The 22786-nt window shown below is 38.2% G+C and overlaps 1 protein-coding gene across 2 annotated transcripts; it reads left to right on the forward strand.

The window, feature by feature from the left end:
* Window positions 1-690: 690 nt before the first annotated feature.
* Window positions 691-21907, forward strand: LOC117343904 (sodium-dependent glucose transporter 1A-like). Of its 2 annotated transcripts, none has more exons than XM_033906459.1 (4): window positions 691-798; window positions 14260-14455; window positions 14862-15144; window positions 16562-21907. In XM_033906459.1, the coding sequence occupies exons 2-4, from the start codon at window positions 14339-14341 to the stop codon at window positions 17650-17652; spliced, it is 1491 nt and encodes a 496-aa protein (XP_033762350.1). In that variant the 5' UTR covers window positions 691-798; window positions 14260-14338; the 3' UTR covers window positions 17653-21907. The 2 variants fall into 2 exon arrangements, with proteins under 2 accessions (XP_033762350.1, XP_033762351.1); XM_033906460.1 differs by lacking the exon at window positions 691-798 and adding an exon at window positions 5995-6406.
* Window positions 21908-22786: the final 879 nt, after the last annotated feature.

Consider the following 22786-nt stretch of genomic DNA (forward strand, 5'->3'; position numbering starts at 1 on the left):
TAGCTATATGATAGTAAGACTACTTCCTAATGTCTCCCTTACGCTGCCTTTTGGCTTTCTGTTGAACGTTCGCCCCTGTAAGAGGTTCTTTAGGTTTTGTCTCTAGACCGAGATATGACGGAGTCGTTGTTTTCGAAACAATTGATGAAGACGAAGTTTTTGCTTTTGGTGAAGTTTTTAAATCACCTAACTTATCCAAATAACCATAACTCTTTCCAAGAATATACAAATAGATTATACATGTTAATGAATAACAATGTGTCTAGTTTTCTCTTTGTTCCCACGCCACGTTTCGATATACTAGAATGATAGATGATTGTGGTGAACTAATGCCTTATATTCGTATACAACTCGTAGATTCTGGCTACTTCTTGATTGACTCTCAATACTGAGAGGTACATGTAACAAACTATAGAGAAATGATACTTGAGGATAATACACAACTCAACGTATTATTATACATTGAAAATTATGTAAATGTACAAATGTAATATAATGGCCATTTCAAATTTCATTATAACTAAATTTTATGGAGTGGATTTAAGGTAAGTTAGGATAGATCGATACACATAAATCTAACTCCACTGCCATATAGGCATAGACCACGCGTATATATATGGTAATAGTGTACACGGTGTACGTATGCATGCAACCGGTCTATAGGACAAAACACACACACGTACACAGTGATCAACTCGACCGTTCAGGAAGCAGACGGAGTTACTGTATTTAATAAGGAGGCGACACATGTGTGACAGAAAAGACACAGATGAGAGAACTCGCGCGGACATCTGACAGGTATTGTTAAGATATATCCCCCGTCACCGTTTTATTTTTAAGTTTCAGCGTTTATCCCTATTACACTGTTGACGGTGGTATATGTACCCTTAAAGGTCTGTACATGTACTACTTGTTTGTGTGTGTAAGTGTATTTATAATTCATGCCAGAATCGTTTTAGTTAGCTTTTCGTATGCTCTATAAATCACGCAAAGCACACATGCATACTCATAACATAACAATCTGTTCTGCGTGTCAAGGCTAAAAATAGCATCGTGTGGTATGTTGTTAAACAAACCAAGCATATGCATATTGGTATACACTACACTGCGTATTTCACTCCATGAAAAAGAAATGTTTACAGTTTAAAAATGATCACGCCACTGTATAGAAATAATCACCCATGCGTGGGATGTTGGGCAGCAGACGATAAGCCGATGGATATAATAGATTCACAAAGTATGTTGGAGAAGTTTTGAGGATTTTAAGTGATTTTAATTGATGTACCTCTTATGCATTTTCATACCACGCTGAAATTTCACCAGGGACATATATAGATATATGTCTCTGATTTCACGAACTTTCCCGAATTAAAAAAAAATCTTAGTCTCATATTTATTCCCAAGACTCTCGTCCTCGCTTGCAGTCTCGAGCGAGGACGAGAGTCTAGGGAATACGCGATTAAAAAACTCTTAGCTTTTAAAATAAATCGAAGAAAAATATATATTCATATTTCAGGGTGTCGGGGTTATTCGTTTCCACAAATCACGTTCTCTTACAAGTAGACAAACTTAATTTAGGGATTCCTTAGGCTGATATACAAAAATGCAGGGTATTCAAATCATCAGGATGGATTTTGATTAATTTCACCAAGGGTTTCTACTATAAAGACGTCACCCTTCGCTAAATCCATGGATATGCGTAGGTCCTATTCACAACAGGAGCTATACATATTCATATTGAATTACATAATGACACTGTTTGCCGTATCCTAAATGTCCTGTATTTGACAGGAGATATTATGACTGTGTTTGCTGTATCCTAAATGTCCTGTATTTGACAGGAGATATTATGACTGTGTTTGCTGTATCCTAAATGTCCTGTATCTGACAGGAGTATTATGACACTGTTTGCTGTATCCTAAATGTCCTGTATTTGACAGGAGTATTATGACTGTGTTTGCTGTATCCTAAATGTCCTGTATCTGACAGGAGTATTATGACACTGTTTGCTGTATCCTAAATGTCCTGTATTTGACAGGAGTATTATGACTGTGTTTGCTGTATCCTAAATGTCCTGTATCTGACAGGAGTATTATGACACTGTTTGCTGTATCCTAAATGTCCTGTATTTGACAGGAGATATTATGACTGTGTTTGCCGTATCCTAAAGGTCCTGTATTTGACAGGAGTATTATGACTGTGTTTGCTGTATCCTAAATGTCCTGTATTTGACAGGAGATATTATGACTGTGTTTGCCGTATCCTAAATGTCCTGTATTTGACAGGAGATATTATGACGCTGTTTGCCGTATTATAAATGTCCTGTATCTGACAGGAGATATTATGACTGTGTTTGCTGTATCCTAAATGTCCTGTATTTGACAGGAGATATTATGACTGTGTTTGCTGTATCCTAAATGTCCTGTATTTGACAGGAGATATTATGACGCTGTTTGCTGTATCCTAAATGTCCTGTATCTGACAGGAGATATTATGTCTGTGTTTGCTGTATCCTAAATGTCCTGTATTTGACAGGAGATATTATGACTGTGTTTGCTGTATCCTAAATGTCCTGTATTTGACAGGAGATATTATGACGCTGTTTGCTGTATCCTAAATGTCCTGTATTTGACAGGAGATATTATGACGCTGTTTGCTGTATCCTAAATGTCCTGTATTTGACAGGAGATATTATGACTGTGTTTGCTGTATCCTAAATGTCCTGTATTTGACAGGAGATATTATGACTGTGTTTGCTGTATCCTAAATGTCCTGTATTTGACAGGAGATATTATGACTGTGTTTGCTGTATCCTAAATGTCCTGTATTTGACAGGAGATATTATGACTGTGTTTGCTGTATCCTAAATGTCCTGTATTTGACAGGAGTATTATGACTGTGTTTGCTGTATCCTAAATGTCCTGTATTTGACAGGAGATATTATGACTGTGTTTGCTGTATCCTAAATGTCCTGTATTTGACAGGAGTATTATGACTGTGTTTGCTGTATCCTAAATGTCCTGTATTTGACAGGAGATATTATGACTGTGTTTGCTGTATCCTAAATGTCCTGTATTTGACAGGAGATATTATGACTGTGTTTGCTGTATCCTAAATGTCCTGTATTTGACAGGAGATATTATGACGCTGTTTGCTGTATCCTAAATGTCCTGTATTTGACAGGAGATATTATGACTGTGTTTGCTGTATCCTAAATGTCCTGTATTTGACAGGAGATATTATGACTGTGTTTGCTGTATCCTAAATGTCCTGTATTTGACAGGAGATATTATTATACCTCAGACTTGTATCACAGCTTCTGATTAGTGAAAACCATGTCACGTGATTAAAAACATTCGTTATGTCACCCTCTCGTGAGCCCTCCAAAATCGTTATGTCACCCTCTCGTGAGCCCCAACTTGGAACTCTCTTCCGTAACGTCTTCAAAAGTAGTCGAATCAGAGAAGTTCCGAGTATTCTGCTTGACAACAACAATGGCTGCCGGCGGACGCTATCGTCTGCCAACAGAGGAGGAATTGGCGAAATTATTGCAAGAAAAGGATTCTAAAAACACCAAAAGGGTCATTAATGTGGCCGTGGATTCCTTTAGACATTTCCTATCTGCAACAGGTAGGCCTAGACCAAAGGATTGTGAAAACTTCGACGTCCATACATTGAAAGTTCAACTGGGAGAATTTTATGCCGGGTCCAGAAAGACGATGGGGTACCTCTTAAAAACTTTTCTTAAAAACTGTTGATAGTAATAAATAAACTTATTGATACCAAAATTAATTCACTTATGTTTTTTTCGGTATAATAAAACAATTACTGCCCTTGTTCCGAGTTGACATGAATATTTGCCCACCCTTGAGGTGTCATGTCACCCTCGGGCTACGCCCTCGGGTGACATGACACCTCTCGGGTGGTCAAATATTCATGTCAACCCGGAACAAGGGCAATAATTGTATATTATGACTGTGTTTGCTGTATCCTAAATGTCCTGTATTTGCCAGGAGTATTATGACTGTGTTTGCTGTATCCTAAATGTCCTGTATTTGACAGGAGATATTATGACTGTGTTTGCTGTATCCTAAATGTCCTGTATTTGACAGGAGATATTATGACTGTGTTTGCTGTATCCTAAATGTCCTGTATTTGACAGGAGATATTATGACGCTGTTTGCTGTATCCTAAATGTCCTGTATCTGACAGAAGATATTATGACTGTGTTTGCTGTATCCTAAATGTCCTGTATTTGACAGGAGATATTATGACTGTGTTTGCTGTATCCTAAATGTCCTGTATTTGACAGGAGTATTATGACTGTGTTTGCTGTATCCTAAATGTCCTGTATTTGACAGGAGATATTATGACGCTGTTTGCTGTATCCTAAATGTCCTGTATCTGACAGGACATATTATGACTGTGTTTGCTGTATCCTAAATGTCCTGTATTTGACAGGAGATATTATGACTGTGTTTGCTGTATCCTAAATGTCCTGTATTTGACAGGAGTATTATGACTGTGTTTGCTGTATCCTAAATGTCCTGTATTTGACAGGAGATATTATGACTGTGTTTGCTGTATCCTAAATGTCCTGTATTTGACAGGAGATATTATGACTGTGTTTGCTGTATCCTAAATGTCCTGTATCTGACAGGAGATATTATGACGCTGTTTGCCGTATCCTAAATGTCCTGTATTTGACAGGAGATATTATGACTGTGTTTGCTGTATCCTAAATGTCCTGTATTTGACAGGAGATATTATGACTGTGTTTGCTGTATCCTAAATGTCCTGTATCTGACAGGAGATATTATGACGCTGTTTGCTGTATCCTAAATGTCCTGTATTTGACAGGAGATATTATGACTGTGTTTGCTGTATCCTAAATGTCCTGTATTTGACAGGAGATATTATGACTGTGTTTGCTGTATCCTAAATGTCCTGTATTTGACAGGAGATATTATGACTGTGTTTGCTGTATCCTAAATGTCCTGTATCTGACAGGAGATATTATGACGCTGTTTGCCGTATCCTAAATGTCCTGTATTTGACAGGAGATATTATGACGGTGTTTGCTGTATCCTAAATGTCCTGTATTTGACAGGAGATATTATGACTGTGTTTGCTGTATCCTAAATGTCCTGTATCTGACAGGAGATATTATGACGCTGTTTGCCGTATCCTAAATGTCCTGTATTTGACAGGAGATATTATGACTGTGTTTGCTGTATCCTAAATGTCCTGTATTTGACAGGAGTATTATGACTGTGTTTGCTGTATCCTAAATGTCCTGTATTTGACAGGAGATATTATGACGCTGTTTGCTGTATCCTAAATGTCCTGTATCTGACAGGAGATATTATGACTGTGTTTGCTGTATCCTAAATGTCCTGTATTTGACAGGAGTATTATGACTGTGTTTGCTGTATCCTAAATGTCCTGTATTTGACAGGAGATATTATGACTGTGTTTGCTGTATCCTAAATGTCCTGTATTTGACAGGAGATATTATGACGCTGTTTGCCGTATCCTAAATGTCCTGTATTTGACAGGAGATATTATGACGCTGTTTGCTGTATCCTAAATGTCCTGTATTTGACAGGAGATATTATGACTGTGTTTGCTGTATCCTAAATGTCCTGTATTTGACAGGAGATATTATGACTGTGTTTGCTGTATCCTAAATGTCCTGTATTTGACAGGAGATATTATGACTGTGTTTGCTGTATCCTAAATGTCCTGTATTTGACAGGAGATATTATGACGCTGTTTGCCGTATCCTAAATGTCCTGTATTTGACAGGAGATATTATGACGCTGTTTGCTGTATCCTAAATGTCCTGTATTTGACAGGAGATATTATGACGCTGTTTGCCGTATCCTAAATGTCCTGTATTTGACAGGAGATATTATGACGCTGTTTGCCGTATCCTAAATGTCCTGTATTTGACAGGAGATATTATGACGCTGTTTGCTGTATCCTAAATGTCCTGTATTTGACAGGAGATATTATGACGCTATTTGCTGTATCCTAAATGTCCTGTATTTGACAGGAGATATTATGACACTGTTTGCCGTATCCTAAATGTCCTGTATTTGACAGGAGATATTATGACGATTGTTATCGGGTGTTAGATTTCTCTGTGTGCACCATTTGTTTGCTATATGATGCTATCATCAGCGGTCCGTCCTTGAATGGTCTTAACTAAGCCAAACCAAACTATCATCAGAGGTAGTATCTATTTTCGGCTGAGAATTACCCATTGCGACATCACCTGGTGCTACTGACTTACATTTCACATAATATGAGCAAAGGTAATTTGTGTCACCTAGACTCTGCAGCATTTCGAATGTATCCGGCTGATATCTGAACTAACAGGCAGCAGACTTGGTTCTCTGAGGTAAACAATTATTTACTTTTTTTCTTCCTAAATATAAAAATTCGCAACGCTCCAACTCCGTAATGCTATCATAGCGATAGGCAAATATTTTTGATAACGAAGAAATGCAGATTAGTAAATTTTATTTCCAATATTTGATGCTATTAACCTGTTATCTTTGTTAGGAACACTGTTACATGAACGTTTTGAAGATATGTTTTAAACATTTTTGGATACAAACTTACGGCTCAATAATACGGAACACTTTATGATTTACATCAAACTTTGATGTAGGTTATTGTACTTATCAAATTAATTCACTTGAAACGATGTTTTGATCAAGAAAAAACACAGTTTTCTAAAATAAACATCTTTATACCAAAGTCAGAAAAGTTGTTTAAAAAAAAATAACAACAACAGAAAATGAGAATATCATATACTAAACTAGAATATATATTATTTATAATACATGTACTATAGAAATATGTGATAGTATACAGGTATGTAAGCTGACAAATCATACGAGTAAGTAAAACCTACGCAACATTTGGTTAAAATAAACGTTTAGGTTTATGCAGCTCACATAAAAACGTATGTCATGGCTCATTCCCCGAACAACAACTCTGGTAAAGACAAAGGAAGGTCTTTATGTAGGAAGTTCTTTGAAGTTATGTTATAGTCTGTTTGAATACGGAATACTAACACGGGTATAAAATAGGGTCAACTATGATATGAATCAGGTATAGTTTTCTAAACTCAAAGTACTACCATATAGATTTGTTTACTATTAATAATGAAATGACAATATTATATCAATAAATATATGTATTTTCAAAGCACTATTGCTTACTATATGTTTTACTATTAATAATGACAATATCAGATTAAAATATATAGATAAAAAATAAAGAAAATTAGAAATTGCTTTCAAAATTCAAAGCACAAATTATGGATATTACTATTAATAATGACAATATATGTTGATGATCAACTTAACGTTGACCTGAGTGTTCGCCATTCGTGTATGATAAACAAATAGTATTATTATTAACAAAACCTGAAACAGGTACATACAAGAAATTACACTTGTTCTACAAGAATTGATCTATAAGGTATTTATATGATAATCTAAACAAATCTGGAAAAGTGTTATATGATAACAAAGATGAAAAAAAAATCCAAAACAAAGTAATATCAAATATAAACAAAACGATTACTTCTAACTTAACCTGAAACAGATACAACTTTTAAAGAATATTACAATTCTAAAATAACTTAATTACTTAACTTATTGGGTTACAATGTCTGAATAGCATGTGACAGACACAATAACCGTACTACATGGACAAGACCTTAACTAATTGCTTTGCAATATGTTGATACTGTAGCATGTGGCAGACACGATCAACTTAGGCCAAGGAACATCTTAATAGCATGTGACAAACACGATCACCTTACTCCAGGGCTAAATACTCAACTAATTGTTTTACAATATGTAAATAGCATGATACCTTATCATGCACTCGTGTCCATGGTAGAAAAGTCTAATCTAGTTCACCTTGATTGTGGTATGACCTTACGATAACACGCTGGTCAGCCAACTTTGTCCTCGCACGGCCTTGTACTTACATCATGTATATTCGCTCAAGACAAAAACAGTTACTGTTTAAAGCAGTTTCAAGAAAGTTGGCGCAATGACGAAATATAACCTACTTGTTAGAATTGTCCACGGGGACGGACGGAATTACATAACCTAGACAACAATGTATCGAAATAACATGTAGAATGGGTGGGGCGACAAAGGTAACGAGTCCTGATCAAGGACACAACCAACAGTATCACTTTACGTCTCGGCTTCAACACAGGGTTATTTGAGTACAGATTATAGGGAGTCATTCAACACGGGGTTATATGGGGACAGACTGTAGGGAGTCATCAACACAGGGTTATATGAGGACAGACTGTAGGGAGTCATCAACACAGGGTTATATGGGGACAGACTGTAGGGAGTCATCAACACAGGGTTATATGGGTACAGACTGTAGGGAGTCATCAACACAGGGTTATATGGGTACAGACTGTAGGGAGTCATCAACACAGGGTTATATGGGGACATACTGTAGGGAGTCATCAACACGGGGTTATATGGGGACATACTGTAGGGAGTCATCAACACAGGGTTATATGGGTACAGACTGTAGGGAGTCATCAACACAGGGTTATATGGGTACAGACTGTAGGGAGTCATCAACACAGGGTTATATGAGGACAGACTGTAGGGAGTCATCAACACAGGGTTATATGGGGACAGACTGTAGGGAGTCATCAACACAGGGTTATATGGGGACAGACTGTAGGGAGTCATCAACACAGGGTTATATGGGGACAGACTGTAGGGAGTCATCAACACAGGGTTATATGGGGACAGACTGTAGAGAGTCATCAACACAGGGTTATATGGGGACAGACTGTAGGGAGTCATCAACACAGGGTTATATGGGGACAGACTGTAGGGAGTCATCAACACAGGGTTATATGAGGACAGACCCTAGGGAGTCATCAACACAGGGTTATATGGGGACGGACTGTAGGGAGTCATCAACACAGGGTTATATGGGGACAGACTGTAGGGAGTCATTAACACAGGGTTATATGGGTACAGACTGTAGGGAGTCATTAACACAGGGTTATATAGGGACAGACTGTAGGGAGTCATCAACACAGGGTTATATAGGGACAGACTGTAGGGAGTCATCAACACAGGGTTATATGGGGACAGACTGTAGGGAGTCATCAACTCAGGGTTATATGGGGACAGACTGTAGGGAGTCATCAACACAGGGTTATATGGGTACAGACTGTAGGGAGTCATCGACACAGGGTTATATGGGGACAGACTGTAGGGAGTCATTAACATAGGGTTATATGGGGACAGACTGTAGGGAGTCACCAACACGGGGTTATATGAGGACAGACTGTAGGGAGTCATTAACACAGGGTTATATGGGGACAGACTGTAGGGAGTCATTAACACATGGTTATATGGGGACAGACTGTAGGGAGTCATCAACACAGGGTTATATGGGGACAGACTGTAGGGAGTCATCAACACAGGGTTATATGGGGACAGACTGTAGGGAGTCATCAACACAGGGTTATATGGGGACAGACTGTAGGGAGTCATTAACACATGGTTATATGGGGACAGACTGTAGGGAGTCATCAACACAGGGTTATATGGGGACAGACTGTAGGGAGTCATTAACACAGGGTTATATGGGGACAGACTGTAGGGAGTCATTAACACATGGTTATATGGGGACAGACTGTAGGGAGTCATCAACACAGGGTTATATGTGGACAGACTGTATTGAGTCATCAACACAGAGTTATATGGGGACAGACTGTAGGGAGTCATCAACACAGGGTTATATGAGGACAGACTGTAGGGAGTCATCAACACAGGGTTATATGGGGACAGACTGTAGGGAGTCATCAACACAGGGTTATATGGGGACAGACTGTAGGGAGTCATCAACACAGGGTTATATGAGGACAGACTGTAGGGAGTCATCAACACAGGGTTATATGGGGACAGACTGTAGGGAGTCATCAACACAGGGTTATATGGGGACAGACTGTAGGGAGTCATTAACACAGGGTTATATGGGGACAGACTGTAGGGAGTCATCAACACAGGGTTATATGGGGACAGACTGTAGGGAGTCATCAACACAGGGTTATATGAGGACAGACTGTAGGGAGTCATCAACACAGGGTTATATGAGGACAGACTGTAGGGAGTCATCAACACAGGGTTATATGAGGACAGACTGTAGGGAGTCATCAACACAGGGTTATATGGGGACAGACTGTAGGGAGTCATCAACACAGGGTTATATAAGGACAGACTGTAGGGAGTCATCAACACAGGGTTATATGGGGACAGACTGTAGGGAGTCATCAACACAGGGTTATATGAGGACAGACTGTAGGGAGTCATCAACACAGGGTTATATGGGGACAGACTGTAGGGAGTCATCAACACAGGGTTATATGGGGACAGACTGTAGGGAGTCATCAACACAGGGTTATATGGGGACAGACTGTAGGGAGTCATCAACACAGGGTTATATGGGGACAGACTGTAGGGAGTCATCAACACAGGGTTATATGGGGACAGACTGTAGGGAGTCATCAACACAGGGTTATATGGGGACAGACTGTAGGGAGTCATCAACACAGGGTTATATGGGGACAGACTGTAGGGAGTCATCAACACAGGGTTATATGGGGACAGACTGTAGGGAGTCATCAACACAGGGTTATATGAGGACAGACTATAGGGAGTCATCAACACAGGGTTATATGGGGACAGACTGTAGGGAGTCATCAACACAGGGTTATATGGGGACAGACTGTAGGGAGTCATCAACACAGGGTTATATGGGGACAGACTGTAGGGAGTCATCAACACAGGGTTATATGGGGACAGACTGTAGGGAGTCATCAACACAGGGTTATATGGGGACAGACTGTAGGGAGTCATCAACACAGGGTTATATGGGGACAGACTGTAGGGAGTCATCAACACAGGGTTATATGGGGACAGACTGTAGGGAGTCATCAACACAGGGTTATATGGGGACAGACTGTAGGGAGTCATCAACACAGGGTTATATGGGGACAGACTGTAGGGAGTCATCAACACAGGGTTATATGGGGACAGACTGTAGGGAGTCATCAACACAGGGTTATATGGGGACAGACTGTAGGGAGTCATCAACACAGGGTTATATGGGGACAGACTGTAGGGAGTCATCAACACAGGGTTATATGGGGACAGACTGTAGGGAGTCATCAACACAGGGTTATATGGGGACAGACTGTAGGGAGTCATCAACACAGGGTTATATGAGGACAGACTGTAGGGAGTCATCAACACAGGGTTATATGGGGACAGACTGTAGGGAGTCATTAACACAGGGTTATATGGGGACAGACTGTAGGGAGTCATCAACACAGAGTTATATGGGGACAGACTGTAGGGAGTCATCAACACAGGGTTATATGAGGACAGACTGTAGGGAGTCATCAACACAGGGTTATATGGGGACAGACTGTAGGGAGTCATCAACACAGGGTTATATGGGGACAGACTGTAGGGAGTCATCAACACAGGGTTATATGGGGACAGACTGTAGGGAGTCATCAACACAGGGTTATATGAGGACAGACTGTAGGGAGTCATCAACACAGGGTTATATGGGGACAGACTGTAGGGAGTCATCAACACAGGGTTATATGAGGACAGACTGTAGGGAGTCATTAACACAGGGTTATATGAGGACAGACTGTAGGGAGTCATCAACACAGGGTTATATGAGGACAGACTGTAGGGAGTCATCAACACAGGGTTATATGAGGACAGACTGTAGGGAGTCATCAACACAGGGTTATATGAGGACAGACTGTAGGGAGTCATCAACACAGGGTTATATGGGGACAGACTGTAGGGAGTCATCAACACAGGGTTATATAGGACAGACTGTAGGGAGTCATCAACACAGGGTTATATGGGACAGACTGTAGGGAGTCATCAACACAGGGTTATATGGGGACAGACTGTAGGGAGTCATCAACACAGGGTTATATGGGGACAGACTGTAGGGAGTCATCAACACAGGGTTATATGGGGACAGACTGTAGGGAGTCATCAACACAGGGTTATATGGGGACAGACTGTAGGGAGTCATCAACACAGGGTTATATGGGGACAGACTGTAGGGAGTCATCAACACAGGGTTATATGGGGACAGACTGTAGGGAGTCATCAACACAGGGTTATATGGGGACAGACTGTAGGGAGTCATCAACACAGGGTTATATGGGGACAGACTGTAGGGAGTCATCAACACAGGGTTATATGGGGACAGACTGTAGGGAGTCATCAACACAGGGTTATATGGGGACAGGACTGTAGGGAGTCATCAACACAGGGTTATATGGGGACAGACTGTAGGGAGTCATCAACACAGGGTTATATGGGTACAGACTGTAGGGAGTCATCAACACAGGGTTATATGGGGACAGACTGTAGGGAGTCATCAACACAGGGTTATATGGGGACAGACTGTAGGGAGTCATCAACACAGGGTTATATGGGGACAGACTGTAGGGAGTCATCAACACAGGGTTATATGGGACAGACTGTAGGGAGTCATCAACACAGGGTTATATGGGGACAGACTGTAGGGAGTCATCAACACAGGGTTATATGGGGACAGACTGTAGGGAGTCATCAACACAGGGTTATATGGGGACAGACTGTAGGGAGTCATCAACACAGGGTTATATGGGGACAGACTGTAGGGAGTCATCAACACAGGGTTATATGGGGACAGACTGTAGGGAGTCATCAACACAGGGTTATATGAGGACAGACTGTAGGGAGTCATCAACACAGGGTTATATGGGGACAGACTGTAGGGAGTCATCAACACAGGGTTATATGGGGACAGACTGTAGGGAGTCATCAACACAGGGTTATATGGGGACAGACTGTAGGGAGTCATCAACACAGGGTTATATGGGGACAGACTGTAGGGAGTCATCAACACAGGGTTATATGGGGACAGACTGTAGGGAGTCATCAACACAGGGTTATATGGGGACAAAATATAGAAGAAAACACACAGGTAATACGACCGAGAAAGATATTTGATTACAATTATCGAATATCGCAACAAAACCTATCTAGCAATAATAATCAAGACTTAGTCACAACTTACACACCGAGTGAAATACATCCGAACATATACACAGGTATGCAATGGTGGTTAGTGAAACGGTGGACGCATAATTTGTACACGGCCTAAAGCAAGAGACTATTTGCGTAAGGCTTTCTTAAGTAAACAATACCTTAATAGGTAAAACGTGCTGATAAAAACTTAGATTGAGGTGGTTTTTTTTTTACAGATGAACGGTAAAATGTGTACTGGCCACGGGGATCTGCTTTTTAACCTTTCTCCTATAATAGTGTCAACTCTAAACCAGCCTCTATAATGGTCGCATACATGAGTCTGAACAGGTCGCTTTACACTTGATCTGATTTCTCCACCAATCATACTTAAATCAGAACTAAGCCCTTATATATCAATCTAGGTCTCATTATACGTTTCCCCACTTCAGTAGAACATGTCACTGAGGCGGACATTGGATGCTATCGAAATCTATTGAGCGTAGGGATACGTGTGGGCAACATGGATCGGTCGACACTACTCCGTTACGTTCATATTATAGAATATGTTTACAATACTCGTTAAATTCCAGAGATGAATTAAGACATATTAGTTGTATAGTCAATACACAACTGTATTGGCGTGTTGGTTCTGATAAACGATCCATTAAACCTTATTTTTTTTTAGACATTTACTGGAATTTATATCTTCAAAATTAGAGTTTGTGTGGCCCCGATATGACGACAACAATATGAGGAATTCAAAGGTACGGTTAATGAAACGGTACATTACCTACTAAATGTGTTGCAAAAATGCATTAAAGTAGCAGTAGATAGCTGATCATACCAGACTACCTACAAGATTTTGTTTTGTTCTATTTAAGCGGATATTTACGTCCTCGTCACAGCTAGGGTAATATACCTCAAGATGATAGACACGGATGCTGTGACAATAAGAACGGTTTATAGTGTCATCATCCTGAAATATCATAACTGGACACGGAACAATGACACTATATATCCGGTCAGCCCGACAACTGGGGCGCTGTCATCAATATCAATATTAAACGTTTTAAAACATTACCACAACTCAGTTTAAGGTGAATTTAGTAAATCTATGATATCTCAATTGCAGGTTTGACTCATGATGGAAAATACAGCGCGTCAAAATCATCACGAAAATGGAATGTCGTTATTAGGCAACGACTTAAAGAATGAGCCCTGAGGAAGCCACTGACAAAGGCGGCGCTATATATAGATACAAACACAACTCGTCATATCGGAGGAAAATCCAGCTCAGCGTTTGTATTGGGTATCTAGCATTCACTTTGGTGAGTAAATAATCATTTGGCTGACATTTGTCCATTAACATTTAACAATCAACTTTACTTTATTCCCAACTTGTTTACATTGATATATAATATGTTTCGTAAACCATGTAACCAGATCAAATTAATATGAACTGAAATAAAAACAACATTAACAAATATATGCTAAATACAAAATTAACATAATCCTATACGAATATTCAATGTCAGTGTATTCGCTATCAGAATCTCCATTTGTTTTCTGTCTTGAGTTTTTTTTTTGATAATCATTACTGGAAAAAATGCATCAATCACAAGTATTATTGCATGGTTAAACGATGTCATATATGACTATAATCATACCGTACTTATCGTTTGTTGTTGAAATATCACTTAAGTTACTGTACACGACGTTCTTATGTTATCCCAGGGATGGGTCAAAGGTCAGGTCGGTCCGTCATTTCCAGACATCCTACAGATAACCGGAACTGATCTAGAACGAGGCTCTGCGTTCATTACGTCATTTTATGTTGGGAGGATTGTGGGATCGTTGTCAGGAGTGTTGTACGACAGGTGTAATAAACAATTGTTTCTGGCGACAGTCTGTATGGCTAACGGAATCACAGTGGCTCTCATCCCCTGGTGTAGTATGTTCGAACTAATGGTAGCGGTATACCTCCTACACGGCGCTTTTGCAGCGGCAATGGATGTTGGTAAGGCGGCATTGCTTTTATTCTATTGTGACATAAAGACATATTGATACTAATAATCAGATTTGGTATTTTTACAATTAACTAACTACTAAAGATCATATATACATGTATATCAAGGAAGGATACAGGGCAGACGCCATGATTTTTAAGGACACGAGACAGACGGTATGACTTGACAGGATACGAGACAGACGGTATGACTTTTCAGGGCACGAGACAGACGTACATGACTTTTAAGGACACGAGACAGACGGTATGACTTTTAAGGACACGAGACAGACGGTATGACTTGACAGGACACGAGACAGACGGTATGACTTGACAGGACACGAGACAGACGACATGACTTGACAGGACACGAGACAGACGGTATGACTTGACAGGACACGAGACAGACGGTATGACTTGACAGGACACGAGACAGACGGTATGACTTTTCAGGGCACGAGACAGACGACATGACATTTCAGGACATGAGACAGACGGCATGACTTTATAGGGCACGAAAGAGACGACATTACTTTTCAGAATATAAACAACAACTATTTAACCTGAATAGGATGAAACGTTTTATTACACCTGTCCTTTATTTCCGAGAACTAATTCTCGTCTTTTACGAGATAACACCTTCTTACTTAGGGTAACAATGTTTATGTTTTCACCTGTTGCACTTAGATTTCGTTACGTAGCGGGTAATGTGTGTAAACGCTTTTTGAATAGCAACAAATGGCTTCTTTTGCCAGATACTGTTCTAGCTTTAATGGCTAGTATCGTGATAGTAGCCCCTCCTATAACAGAGTTATCTATCTTAGACTAGACACATCACTTTAAGTTATGCAATCCAACCTGAAATTAATCGTATTCAATCGAATATTTTGAATGATACAGATGGTCTTAATTCATTTCAGTTTTAGTTTTAGTTTGAAGTAAACATATGATACCTACACACGTCCATTAATGCCTATATTAAATTCAGTCCAGTAAACATACAATGTATACTACTTATTTGTATAATTCTAAACACAGTCTAACCGTAATACATGTTTATCGAAGTCCGGGCTCATGAAAAACAGAGTATTCGAGGTAACTGATAATATTTGATATCATTTTTTTATTATTTCGAGTTAAGCATGACTTACCAGAGATAACGAACTTTAATTGTCACACATATACGTAAATGTATACCACACACACATATACGTAAATGTATACCATACACACATATACGTAAATGTATACCACACACACATATACGTAAATGTATACCATACACACATATACGTAAATGTATACCATACACACATACATATATTAAACCACAATTTCGGTTTCTTTCTTCTAAACAGTGATTTAACAAATGCTCTGTTTCATATTGATAACTACTACAAACCTCATTGCCTTCTTTCTATTTTTCTAGGTTCCACAGCCACTTCGTTTGCAGTGTGGGGCCGAGAAAGCCTAGTGTTTTACCAGGCTTACCAATTCTTAGTTTCTATTGGAGGTATACTATCTCCCCTGGCCGTCGCACCTTTCCTGGGCAAGTCAGTTCATTTCTCAGCAGAGGCGAGACCTGGTACAGTCAATGGCTTGATAGTACATAATGTAACATCTTGGAATATATCTGAGAGTCTAGTGCAGTCAAATATCACGTATGATGGCAATGTGACAATGAATAGCTCAGATGTAGCTACTGTCGAACAATCTACAGAGGAGTCTATCTTATACATAGCATATTTCATAGCAGCTGGGCTAGTTTTTATATCAGGGTTGCCCTTTATTTACTTCTGCGAAATCTCGATTGAATCAGAGGAAGCAGAAGAGGAAAGAGTCATTCAACCTGATCAAAATTCCATTACAAAAGAAACTTGCGACGTACAAACGCAAAAAGTTAAAAATAGTCAATTAACAAAAAAATTAGCCATCCTGAACACTTGTGTTTTCAGTGGTCTGTATACCGCAGTTGAACTAGGCATGGGGAACTTCCTGACAGTTTTTTGTCTGAGACATATGCATTGGTCCAAATTAAACAGTGTTTTTGCTGTATCAATATTTTATTTGCTGTTCATGATTGGTCGACTTTTCGGTATAATTATTGTGAAATTTTTCAAATCATTAAAAATATTGGGGTTTTGCATGGTAATGACCATAATTTCGTTTGCAGTGTTTCTAGCTTGTGCCTACAACTTATCTGATATAGGGGTGTGGGTATGTACAGGTGTAGCGGGACTGTCGATCTCCATACTGTTTCCTACTGTGGTTTCATGGACAAACAAGGCTATAGCTCCCATGCTTGGTACCGTATCCACCCTTGTATTTGTGACGTCATATGTAGGTCCATTCATTAATCCTCCGCTCCTCAGCTTTCTGATGGAGTCTTATGACTACATGTGGTTTTGTTATGTCCTCCTCCTGGAATGTGGCCTGATGTGTCTCACGTATGTGTTCATGTTGTGGTTCGGTAGGAGACGTAGACTTCACAATGAGAAACGTCAGCAAGTAGAAACATGAAGTCTACCATTACTGATTGCTGAATTGAAAATGCACATCATTTTGTGCCGAACAAAATGTTTTATTATCACAATTTAATTTTTTATACTGTCCCATAGTTACCCTCTTAAATATATTATCTAATCTGAATAAAACAAAGTGTTAAAACTGTAAATTATGTTTGAATATATTCAGAGAACGAAAAATGTATTTTCACATTATTTTATTGCTTATGACTTCTGTACCAAATATTTATATTTTTATTAAAGATATTGTCCTTTGTTAAACAAATGATCATAGTTTTCTGTATTCCCCTTTCTTTATGAAAATGAAAACAGATAAGTACACATTGTAATTATTGTAAAACTTAAATACCAAATTATAGCATTCCTTTGTACAACCAAATACTCAAGAGCTTTCATAGAACTACGCCACGTTATTGGAGCTATCTATCATTTGCTATCTGTGGTAATTTGTTATCTTGTATGTGTGTATAAATACACTCTAAATGGCAGGTTTCCAACATATTAAATGTCGCTTTCATTTTACGTCACTCCACACATGTCAAATATTCGGGAAAACATTGTATTCTCGCACCGCCTTAAACATATCAATTTATTATATCTACGTGGAAATACCTAATAGCATTTATTATCATGTTGCTTAAAAACCGTATATCTTGTTTCGAAATGTTTAGTTTTGTACTGCTTATTGTCCTTCCAACAGTTATGGTCATTGAGGGATGGTTTTAAGGGTGTGGTATATTCGTGTAGGATACCCTATCTGGTCACATTATACTGCCGAAAAAGCTCCAAAAAAGCTGAGCGCTTAACAGAAATAGCAACTACCATTTTCTATAAAATCTGGTAGTCTCGTCCAGAGGACAGGGCAAAAAGCCCTTTTCATAGAGGCGAACACGCAACTGAAGGCAAAAAAGGGAGTCTCAATGGAAATATTATGAAGAGGACAGTTGTTGATAATGAGAGTCGCTTTCTAGGATACATTTTACAGTAAATGCCCTTATCGACAATAATTGAGACAAGTACAAATGTACATGATACTTTCCCACCACAATCAGAGATCAGGGGGGTAAATCCTAATCGAAAAAATAAATAAATGAGACTATGTTTGTCCGGATGCTACCGGGTATATCTTACATCATTTTCATGTGACCATCATTAAGTAATTAGAATATATGTCAAGCTAGGAGATGATGTGTGCCTTGTGTCAAATGCATGTCATATTGACTGCATATTTGAATACCGGTAGTCAAATATTCCATGTCTAGAACTAACTTCTACATGATTCATCATCTGTGCATTTTCAGCATGTAATGTCTCTTTGGTTGCGGACTGCATTGACATAATCAATTATTTTGACAGTCATGCACTTATTGCGTAATTATTGTCAATAACTTTGTAGGCCGTTTATGTATGATTTGTCATTTTTTATGAATTATGTGGTTTCATCAGATATTGACAAAATGAATAGCTGATTAAATTATTATATAATGTAATTGATTCTTTGTTAAACCGCCTCTGTTATGTGAAACAAAGACCTATCTGATAAGTGATGCCTAAAAACAGTGCATAAGCTTTTTTACTTATGCTGCACCTGGTGGGTTCAACTTGCCTAAAATGATCCGGAGATGGTCCTGACTTAGTGTTTTGTTAATTTTCGTGTCCATCTGTATTTGAAGATGGTTTGCCATGACCACCGTATTGAAAAACACATTTAAAACTTCTTCTCTGGTGTCATCAAGCTGAACATTGGCAATCAAGATACTAAAAAAACAAATGCCTACAAAGTTTTTTTTCAAATCAATTACCTTGACTTTTAAGGTCAAAAGGGTCAAATTTGTTGAACGACTTGCTCTCAATAACAGCACAACAATGCTCATGTTATTTGTTCAGTACACAGAATTTATGCTGAAATCAAAAATCAAAGTGAAGGGTCAAGGTCATTCGGCAAATAAGTGAAGACCAGAGTTTGTATATGTTTGCTAAGAAGTATTTCGCTATGACATGATCAAGCAAAAATTGTTTGATTGTAAGAAAGGAGTAAACTATCCTGCGGTTAAGGTCTCTAAGTCAAAGAGATTAAAGGCACTGAGTCAATGGTAAACGTCAGATTTGGTTTCTATAACATGCAAACATTCTATTTAAATGGTAGCTGATTATCTTTTATTAATTTACCTTAACTTTACAAATGTATACGTTATACATCATGTTTATGTTATGAATCAAGTATTGATGTGCCCCACAGTCTCCGAAAGTATCGTTTCTAACCCTTACCCTAACCCTTACTCAATGGATTACAAGATATTACACTTACACTGTGATGAATATTCAAAGTAATCACCTAACCATCTAGCACACAATCTTCATACGCTTATCGTATAGCTACACAATTATCGTCACAACACTACATGTGCTTCGCTTTGAAAATTGAAAATACTCCAAGTATCATAAATTTTCAGACCAACTCTTATCAAATATTTGTTATGATATGAAACTAAATCCAGGACCCCTGTGCAGTCCCGAACAATTACATGCTAATGATATATTGTGTAGAAACCCAACCCGTCCCTAATATATCTGATGCAGAAATAAAGCCTCAACATTAAGACTCAATACGATAGCTAAAAATAAACTACCAATGTATTTAAATAGCACGGACTACGAAAATATAATACACTGCTTTGTCAACTCAGAAATAATGTCGGGAACCTAAACGCTGATATGTATAACGACAACCACACGTAGATGTAATCATGTTAATTAGAACACTGTATATTTGAATGTCCATTTTATATTGACTCTAGGAGACAGTTGCATGAAAGTATATTACAAATAGGTATATTGCATCATGATAATCATAACCTACACCCTTTTCTGAATTAATGTATAGTATGTACTAAAAATATCAATACATTTGTTCTTCAAAATACAACTGAATAATAATAACAATATTCCTCTGAAATATAACTTGGCACTCATCTATTGCTTGAGTGAACCATGGAGCTAAACTATTTTATGGTGTAAATTATAATCGAACGGCAAAAATATATTTTTTGACTTACTTACTAGACTGGATGTTGTTTTGTTAAAAAAAAAAATCGTGTTTTGTACATTACAATGTTGATTTATATTTTACTATACTTATTATATTATATGAGTGACCAAACATTGAGTAAAATCCACCCTATAGATACAAAACCTTTCCTAATATGAAATACCATAATATGTAAAGTTACTGATGAACTATCCTGAATTTCCGTCGGTATAATGGTCGATATGTTTATACACAGGGACTTAATGACCTGTTTCCCACATAATTCGTGCGTGGCAGCTCATCACTAAATCTGCATCAATGGCATGACTATAACTGATATAACGATTTTCTTTTATGTTATACAATAAATTGGAGTTCTCTCTCTTTAACTGTAATAAGTGATACCACTGCAGAATGATACATGTAAATATAAAAAAAAAAAAATTTGAACAATTTGGAAAGGACTTACATAGGCTTAGTCTTATGTCCGATCCTTTTGACATATTGAAAGTAAATAAAAAAAATGTTGAAATTGAAAAAAAACCACTAATGTATTTATTACATTCTGAAGCAAAATTGGTCAAAATTGAACTCGCAGTCACCTGACAAAAGACTCACTGGATCAAAGGTTATGGTTAAGTGTTTGTTACATGAACATTTTATTATATCAACATACAATTCGAGTTCCAAGGGACCAGGACCAAGCTATAGGTCCAGTAACATGCTGGGATGAAGGGCTAACGAGTTTGTTTAAATGAACGACCTTGGCCTACTTACAATATAAAAAGGGTTCAAATGTGTTGAAATGTTAAAATGTCTTCTCAAAAACCAAAGAGTTTTGACATTAGTCAGTTAGCATGCTACAGTGTTCATTGAAATGAACAAATCTTTACCTACTTTCATGGTCACAGAGTTGAGATATGACAAATATTTCAGTTTAAAAGCAACACATCTATCACTTCACTCGAAAACTCTGGTGACCGTTTAGGCCAATTGGCTTTTTGTATCTCCTATGTTGCCTTGTTAATAGAAGACGAGTGGAATCTCAATGCCATCCTATTCCTATGGATTTACGAGTTTATACAATTTATTCTTCTTCTAGATATTTGACAAATGAAGTATGTATTTGTGATTAATTTTGAAAAATGTTGAATCTAAAGTAAAAGTGCACAACTCACATGTCTTTTTCCAGTTTCTGCATTAAACAAATTTGTTAACATTAGCCTGTGTTTCTAATCCATTAATATTCCCCTTTGAAGAAGATCCTTAATGAAGTTGAGCCTATCCCTTTATATCCACACCGACTCGTCGCGATGGTATGATAACCAGACGTTTTTTTATCAGGGTGACGGATGTTACATTAGTTGATTAGCGATCGATTATGTTATACAGCGTGTGTTTAGACCGGTATGCAAGACAATGTCATTTTTAATTGTGTCTCTGTTGTCCCATGGTCATAGAGTCTGTCCAGTGTTGATAGATCAATCTCTATCAACTAATCCATATCACATCATCTGCCTAGAGTTGTTATTTCTAAGTCGCCACAAGACTGATCAAAAGACCTGTCTTTTAAGTCCGATAATTCGAAAACATTTCAAAGAGAGAGAGAAACAACGATAAGCCATGGTATTTAATGGATTCCCATTCATGTATTCAACACAATTATTTTTCATAAAACCTCAAGTCGGGCGCCATTGATATCATTTGGATAAGGAAAATACCCTTGTCGGTAGGTAGTATTTTGTGCGATGAAAGTAATGAAAAGATATTGTTCCAAACCTTCAAATACAGTAGAAAAACAATGGTACTTTTTCGTGACCAATTTCACTAGGACACAACGGAGTCCTTCATTGATTAACGTGCTGGATATTTGGTTGCTTTCCAGGCTTAGTACGAACAATCCTACTTCTGTTGCAATAAACGGTTTTATCAAAATACATGTTCGCGACATAACAGGAACGTTTCTATTGTAGGAAATTGTGACAAGTTCGATAAACTTCACAAATGATTTTTATTTCAATCAATAGGCTAGTTTCCTACATCATTATTGTATATTTTCGTGTATTCGACAAACATATTATACAACGATAACATACACATA

This window comes from Pecten maximus, chromosome 15 (genome assembly GCF_902652985.1).
Source record: "Pecten maximus chromosome 15, xPecMax1.1, whole genome shotgun sequence".
Lineage (NCBI taxonomy): Eukaryota > Metazoa > Mollusca > Bivalvia > Pectinida > Pectinidae > Pecten > Pecten maximus.

What these genes read in the sequence shown, in the direction of transcription:
- LOC117343904 (XM_033906459.1), top strand. Translation starts at nt 14,339, where the DNA reads ATGAGCCCTGAGGAAGCCACTGACAAAGGCGGCGCTATATATAGATAC. An exon ending in GGTATCTAGCATTCACTTTG is followed by an intron (nt 14,456 to 14,861) that starts GTGAGTAAATAA and finishes ATGTTATCCCAG; the next exon opens with GGATGGGTCAAAGGTCAGGT. An exon ending in TGCAGCGGCAATGGATGTTG is followed by an intron (nt 15,145 to 16,561) that starts GTAAGGCGGCAT and finishes CTATTTTTCTAG; the next exon opens with GTTCCACAGCCACTTCGTTT.